At 46.2% G+C, this 8,062-nt stretch overlaps 1 protein-coding gene across 1 annotated transcript; it reads left to right on the plus strand.

Annotated features, from left to right (window-relative positions):
• Window positions 1–3,310: 3,310 nt before the first annotated feature.
• On the plus strand, window positions 3,311–5,173 carry LOC138965671 (uncharacterized). The gene is made up of 2 exons (XM_070337846.1): window positions 3,311–4,312; window positions 5,156–5,173. Exons 1-2 carry the CDS (start codon window positions 3,311–3,313, stop codon window positions 5,171–5,173), a joined length of 1,020 nt encoding a protein of 339 aa, XP_070193947.1.
• Window positions 5,174–8,062: the final 2,889 nt, after the last annotated feature.

Raw genomic sequence — 8,062 nt, forward strand, 5'->3', positions numbered from 1 at the left:
GTAACAAGTATTTGTTAACCATTGATTTCACACATTGTAACAAGTATGTGTTAACCATTGATTTCACACATTGTAACAAGTATGTGTTAAGAATTGATTTCATTACAACAAAATCAACTCTGCTCAGAAAGCACACACGCTGTTGATTTTTCTTCAAGTGGAGAAAATGTCTTATTTCAGGTGCAACCCAGGCCCCATCTCAGGCAGTGAGTCCAATCGTTTAACACCGGAAGAATTGTGCCTTTAAGGCGATCAACAGTCTACCGCAGCACCCGCCAATCGCTCCACGTTCACGATGAAGGGTTGTTTTTGTCTGCACCCCCTTATTGGTCATGTCGGGGTGACGGGCCCAAAGCCAGTCTCTGGATTAACTTGACTGCTTAAGATGTCGTGCCGCGCCGGCTTGCTGATGAAGTGTGCCCTCTAAAAAATAAAGGCTTCCGTCAATTTACTGTACTGTCTCCAACGACAAAAGCTGGACCAGAGAAAAGCACAAGTCTGATGAAGAGGACAGAGATAATGACATTAGTTGGAAGGAGAGGACGGAGAGAGAAAGGACTGGAGTGCTAGACGAATCTGGGACACCTTGGAAACACGAACAAGAAAAAGACGGAGACTATGGAACTTAAAGAAAAAGAGACAAGAGAGAGAGAGAGAGAGAGAGGGAGAGAGAGAGAGAGAGAGAGAGAGAGAGAGAGAGAGAGAGAGAGAGAGAGAGCGAGAATGAGAGAGAGCGAGAGAGAGAGAGTGAGAGAGGGGAAGAGAGTGAGAGAGAGAAATGAAGTGAAGGTCGCAATGGCGGTTGGTTGAACGGAGCTCGACGACTGTGAGGATTTTCGTTAAACTACAGTGCAAAGGAAGCAGTATGGACTCTGATATTGAGCACATCTAAACGTTCTACACATGTGGTCAATTCTCAGTGATTTTTGACGTTATGCAAGTGAGGGCTCTTTGTTAAAATCGAATTGAAGTGTTACTGATTCGGGTCAAGAATGAACTGTCATGTGTAGATTAGATATTGCTCGTGCAATGTAAAAGATCATTGCACGCTTCCCGCCTTTCATTGACAACAGTGTGGCCTACTGACCTAGTGACCCATTGCTAAACAACATTCACGCTCGTACGTGTCACGGAGCCACGGTTTTCAGTCGCCAGCTGTAGACAAAACCCTTGCAACACTCTTGCAGTGTCACAGTGGCGTCTGCTGTAACATTTTCTTTTGAAAACAATACCTGAATATCTGTACGATCCTTACCTATCCTTCCCTATGTCGACACCGGACCGCGACCGTGAGACAGTCAAACGACCAGCTGTATTTCCTCTATCTGACGACGGCGAGGCAAAGCGACCTTGTGATAGCTTCATGTCTGATTCAGACCCAGAAACCACAATCATGAACCCTACGTACTTGAACAGCACTGCATTGGACGCCCCCATACAATAACCAGAGATGTCCAACCTAAAAGAACAGCTCAAGAACGCACTTATTGATCCGGAACTGATAGAACTCTTATCCAAGGCCATGGCGGTGGATGTCAGGAGGAGATAGCCGATCTCCGGGTCATATTAGCGGCCAAGGACAAGGAGATCCTTCAGCTGAGGGAGCAGTTCGACGACCTCGAGCAGTATAGCCGACGAAACTGCATTAGGATCAGTCCAAACCCTGAGCTCGAGTCCGAGAATACAGACAACATCGTCAATATTGTGGCGAAGAGCATTGGCGTCGACCTGAAGGACGTGGACATCGACCGGAGTCACCGCGTCGGGAGGAAACCTGCCCCTGGCCAGCCCTCCCAGCGCCCCATCATCGTGAAGCTGACGTCTTACCGCAGCAAGGTGACCCTGATGAAGGCCCGGAGGAACCTGCGTGACGCGGACTCCAGCAAGCTCTTCCCAGACGTCAGCTGGCCCGCGCTCCCTTCCCGCGACGTCAGGGGGGCCCGAGGCGCGCCAAAGATCTTCATCAATGATGATCTTACCAAGACGCGCGCCGCCGTGGCCAGTAAAGCTCGCCAGTTGAAAGTGAGCAAGTCGCTAGACGACACTTGGTGCAGAGACGGAGTCGTCTTTGTGAATAAACACAACACAGTATACCGCATCACAACCATGCGCGAACTGGAAGCCTTGGTGTAGTGCCAGCCCTGGTCACCTAGTTCTCTCCTTCACTGACTGTACGGTCACGTCACAATTCATTTAAGTGTGTGTGTGTGTGTGTAAGTGTGTGTGTGTGTGTGTGTGTGTGTATGTGTGTGTGTGTGTGTGTGTGTGTGTGTGTGTGTGTGTGTGTGTGTGTGTGTGTGTGTGTGCAGGAAAATGAAGAATACAACACATAAAGAGACAAATACTGAACTTTACGTTGCATATGTTTTGAAGTGAACATCTTGTCACAGTCAGACCATCTATATCTATATACGGCTTGTATTCAGTTGGCCGCTGTCAGCGCGAGTTCGATCCCAGGTTCGGCGGAAATTTATTTCACAGAGTCAACTTTGTGTGCAGACTCTCTTCGGTGTCCGAACCACCCCCCGTGTATACTACATTGGCTGTGCACGTTAAAGATCCCACGATTGACAAAAGGGTCTTTCCTGGCAAAATTGCTTAGGCACAGTTAATAATTGTCTACCATACCCGTGTGACTTGGAATAAGGCCGTGAAAGGTAAATATGCGCCGACATGGCTGCAATCTACTGGCCGTATAACATTTCATCTCACACGGCATCACTGCAGAGCGCCTAGAACTGTACCCACGGAATATGCGCGATATAAGCCTCATTGATTGATTGAATGATTGTGTCTGCCTGTCTGTCTGTCTGTGTGTTCACGATTCACGGCCAAAGTTCTCGATGGATCTGCTTTAAATGTGGTGGGCATATTCAGGTAGACCCCGGATACAATCGTGGAAAATTTCGAACACGTGCGTGCTCTCAGCGCGCAGCGCTGAACCGATTTTGGTTTTTCTGTACATCCATTCCCAGTAACTCTTCCTTATCTTCTCCAGTGTTTTGCGCGTTTATCTCCCTTCCTTCGTACGGTGCGCCGGCGAAGCCGTACTTCTTCCCGGCGAAGCCGTACCCGGCGAAGCTGGTATTCATCTAGTTTCTCATAGTCAACGTGCATGTGCCTATGAATCATACCTGTAACCCCTCCCCCACTCCCCTCACCTGCACGGGTCAGTGTATAGAGCGTGCATTCTCCACTCTGACCACGCACTAGTACGTGCCACTGTGCCAAGGAACTGAACTGACACCAGTATTAATATCTATTGTGTTTTCAGCGTAGCAATAGGGTCCGAAAAGACGAGACAAGTATAATGCCGACGAGTCGAAGACGAGTTGAAACCATTCAACCCCTCAGTCAGAGGAGAGACGCCAAGGTCATGGTTCAGACAGAGAAATTCAAGTGCCTGCCTGCGCATCCGATGAAGAAGAGGATGGATAACCTGACAAAGAACCGCCTCAAGCGCAGCAGCTTCTTACATGAAAGCAAGAGACTTGCCAGAGAGCACCAAGCCTCTGTACCTCCATCAGCACTACCAATCAGTTTCTCAGATCTGCCGCAGCCATGGAATGAAGACTACAAGAATCTTCACATCTCCGCCACAGTCCCCTACGTTACCTCAGGAGATTCCCAGAACGACACTGCCAGGCGCACCCTAACACTCGCCATGATTGCTGAACGGTACCCTGAAGACGCCTGGATTCACGCGTATACAGACGGTTCCTCAACAAACGCCGTGGCCAATGGAGGAGCAGGTGTACTTGTCAGATCTCCTGAGGGGCACACTTCCACAGCAGGGATACCAACAGGAAAGTACTGCTCAAACTATGCAGCAGAAGTTCAGGCCATCATGCAAGCAGCCTCCATGATTCATGACTCGGAAAGCGAATGCCCCCAAGTTGTTTTCCTCTCTGATGCACTGTCTGCCTTGGAAGCCCTTGCAGGAAACAACCTTCCTCGTCTGATGGAGAAACTCCAGGAGCTTGCCAAGACTCGACGAGTAGTCCTGCAATGGGTTCCAGCACACTGCGGAATTCCAGACAATGAAACAGCTGATGAGCTCGCCAAACTCGGAGCCAGGGAGGAACAACCAGACAACCCGGACAGCTTCGCTGAAAAGAAAACCCTCGTGAAGGCAGCAATGCGACCACAATCCACGAGAGACGCATATCATCTCCTAGAACGATGGCAGCAAGTAGTGATCATGCGACTACGAACTGGTCACTGTCGCCTCAACGCCCACATGTTCAGGAAGCGGAAGCTGACCCCATCACCAACCTGTCCCTGTGGTCTGGAAGACCAGATTCCAGAACATGTCTTAATGACATGCCCCCAACGTTCGTGTGTGTTTGTGAGTGTGGAGTGTGTGTGTGTGCGCGCACGCGCGTGTTTGTGTGCGTGTGTGCGTGGATGGGTGGGTGGGGGTAGTGTTATGTGTGCGTCTGTGTGTGTGTGTGTGTGTGTGTGTGTGTGTGTGTGTGTGTGTGTGTGTGTGTGTGCGAGTGAGTGTGTGTGTGTGTGTGTGTGTGTGTGTGTGTGTGTGCGTGTGTGTGTGTGCGAGTGAATGTGTGTGGGGGTGCATGTGAACGACTGGGGGTATGTGTCGTGTTTCGACGCATGTCTGTGTGCGAATCTTTTCATTGCTTTCAATACTCAGATTCGACTTTGCCGTGTCAATTCACTGTTAACATGTAATGTATCCAAAGCTTTGTCAACATCGTTGTAATACAAGTATGTATAGTCTTATAGTGAATGCTTATACTTTTGTTCATATGTCTTCACCCTTGTCATGCTCACTTCGTTTTACTTTCTCATTTTTCATGATCGTACAGGCTACAACTAAACTTACACCACATCGTCTAACTCTTGTGTTCATACTTTAATACTCAAATGTTTTTTAGCTGTGCCCAATTCAAATGCTACTCATATTTCACCCTGCTGTATAACACATGCAATATTGTGTATTTGACGTAGAATGTCTTCACAGCCATCCGTGTGACCTATTCACTTACCTGATAATTCTATCACCATCGTATCCATTTACTTTACTTTGTCTTGAAAACACATTTATTCTTTATTCTTTCCTCCTCTCCAAGCAGTCAATGCAAACTTTCCTTCTTACTTGTGTTCTGTATAAAGTCATGCTCTGTTTCCCCAGAGGCTATGTGAGAGCTAGCCCCTGTCCTTTGTGCAGCCACTTTTCCCGTTGTTCGGCGTGGGGTAGAGTACCACCGTTTCGGCCCTGGATTTTAAGCATGTACATCAGAGATGCCATTACCTAAATGCCTGTTGATTTTCTAACTTCCAGGGCTAGAGTCGGTGGTTTCTGTTCCAAGGCAGCAACTCTTTCACAGAAAGTATTATTTAACAATGTTCTTGATGCTTGTATAGCAATAGCCATAGTTGTTAGCAGGAGACAGACAGTATTCTTTAGATTTGAACAGGAACATTTTTTCCACCGTACACTCGTTCATTGAACGTTCAGGCCGCGTTGGGCAAACCAGAATAAATGCTCTACAAGCCGGACAACAACTTTAAAGGCTGCCATATTCGTAGCGTTCATTAATTAATTCATATTGTTTACATGTGCCAATAATGTTATAAAACTGTACCTAAGGGGATATAATAACGATTGGCTGTAGCTTTCGAACACAGACAAAATTATTTCAGTATTGCAAAGTGGTGTTGATAGTGTCGAATGTAAACAGAACAGTCTCAAACGCCATCTTTGGTTTACGAAACGTCACGAAGTGACGTCAACGGTCGAAAAATAGCCCAAGTCCTGGAGAATTGTTGCTAAACAATGCAATAAAGAATTAATTATTTATCGTAATTGGTAAGGACTTCAAACCAAAACTTTGCAGGAAGCTTAATTTATGCATCCCCGCAACGATGGGAAAAGCCCTGGAAGTAATTAAACTAATTAAATAGGACTATGTCAGCCTTTAAACACAGGTAAGTTACCATGTCAGCCTTTAACTTCTGTCTCCTACCCATCCCTCTTTTTTTTATTAATCTTCTTCCCCCCCCCCCCCCCCTCCTTCCTTTACTGTCTTTCTTTATAATCATTATGCAACGTTTATTACGTTATTAATAGATTTGGGTGAGAGAGAGTGAGAGAGAGAGAGAGAGAGAGAGAGAGAGAGAGAGAGAGAGAGTGAGAGAGAGAGAGTGAGAGAGAGAGAGGGAGAGAAAGAGACTGAGAGAGAGAGAGTGAGAGAGAGAGAGTGAGAGAGAGAGAGAGTGAAAGAGAGAGAGTGAAAGAGAGAGAGTGCATGATAGAGAGAGAGAGAGAGAGTAACAGAGAGAGAGAATGAGAGAGAAAGAGAGAGAGAGAGAGAGTGAGAGAGAGAGAATGAGAGAGAAAGAGAGAGAGAGAGAGAGAGTGAGAGCGAGAGAATGAGAGAGAGAGAGAGAAGTGAGAGAGAGAGAGAGAGTGAGAGAGAGAGTGAGAGAGAGAGAGAATGAGAGAGAGAGAGAGAGACGCAGACGCAGATAATTTATTCAATAGGCCATAGCCCCTTATGAAGGAGTGTTAACGTTGCAAATAATTTAACTCATCAGATGCAAAAAAGGTACAACATAATAATCGCACAACACTACAGATTAAAGCATACATTACACGGTATTTAACTAAGAGGTTACAACATCTCTTAATTTAAAGGCTTTATACAAATACAGGGATACATTTCTAACAACAGTTTCTTGAGGTGAAGCCAGGAGCAAGCTGAGTCTAAAAGTGCTTGGGTTTTTATAATATTCAAATGAGATACATTTTTCTCTTAATCTGTTTAAGTATGGACAACACAAAACAAAATGGACTTCATCTTCTTGCTTTACTTTACAAAGGGGACACATCAACTGATCTGAGAGAGAGAGAGAGAGAGAGAGAGAGAGAGAGAGAGAGAGAGAGAGAGAGAGAGAGAGAGAGAGAGAGAGAGAGAGAGAGAGAGAGAGAGAGAGAAAGAGAGAGAGAGAATGAGAGATAACCACCTCCCCACATCCCTCAGCCCCCTTACCCCAGCTGACTCGAAGCTTCAGGTTTACTCAAGCTTTCAGTCCCGTTCCGTTAAAATGTAACTTGAGACGAACGATTTATTCAGCTGCAATCCCTCTCTCTTCAAGGCCGTACACTTTCCCCGCTCTTCTCTTTTAGAGGTGTCTGCAAATTCCATTGGCACAACCAACTGTTGCACAAGAAAAGCCACTCCCGAAGAAGCCAGGCTTTTTCCTTCTACCGCTTTTGACTTAATTTCAGCCTTCCTTACCCTCCTGCCCCTGGCAACCGAGTAAATTGAAATTTAGAAATGGGGAAAAGTTGGGATTCGCACTCCACAGCGGGCAAAGATGGCGACGGGAAAGCGAAATTGAAGAAAAGCAGACGACACGCCGTGGTCTAACTTGACATTATCTCCCCTGCGAGCAGAGTTGGGTAACTTTGGTCAAATCCAATAACCGACGATGCTGGCGCTTTCAAGTGCCAGAGAAATCTCTTGGAGGCAGGGTCTGCGAGCTTTCCTGGAACCTAGAAGGGATCAACAGAAGCTGTTGTCCTTGTCGAAATCAGACGGGACGCAAAGCCAGCCAATTTAAAACAAAACACGTTTGTGTAGGAAAGTGCAAGAATTTTACATTGTAAATGTGTCTGGAATTGGACAAGAGGTGTTCTGCACATCTACAGCAGAGCCAATTACCGCATGTTGTCCCCTTTGCCTTGGTTTTTCCCCGAACACACAAATTAACTTTACTGCGCGTTAAGCAGTTTTGTTTTGTGTCTTTCGTCTGACTGTTATGCAGACCTGGTCTTTTGGTCTTTTTCCATTCTTTCCCACCATATTTCTTTTTTTTACTTATTTCATTTATTTTGGTCTTTCTCCAGAACAACTTTTTTTCTCTGACACCCAACCCTTCCCCCTTTTTTCAGATGTTTTCTTGTATTGTTCTAGCGAAATAAAAACAGACACATGCGTCTAAGTAATGCTTGCTCACACATCCACCTACCCTAAACGTACCTTTGGAATGAAAACTGGTCAGCAAGCGCTGGTTTCAAATTCATACACATAAA

This window comes from Littorina saxatilis, linkage group LG4 (assembly GCF_037325665.1).
Source record: "Littorina saxatilis isolate snail1 linkage group LG4, US_GU_Lsax_2.0, whole genome shotgun sequence".
NCBI classification, from domain to species: Eukaryota; Metazoa; Mollusca; class Gastropoda; order Littorinimorpha; family Littorinidae; genus Littorina; species Littorina saxatilis.

Excerpts from the sequence above, each read along its gene's own strand:
- LOC138965671 (XM_070337846.1), top strand. The coding sequence starts at position 3,311 with ATGCCGACGAGTCGAAGACGAGTTGAAACCATTCAACCCCTCAGTCAG.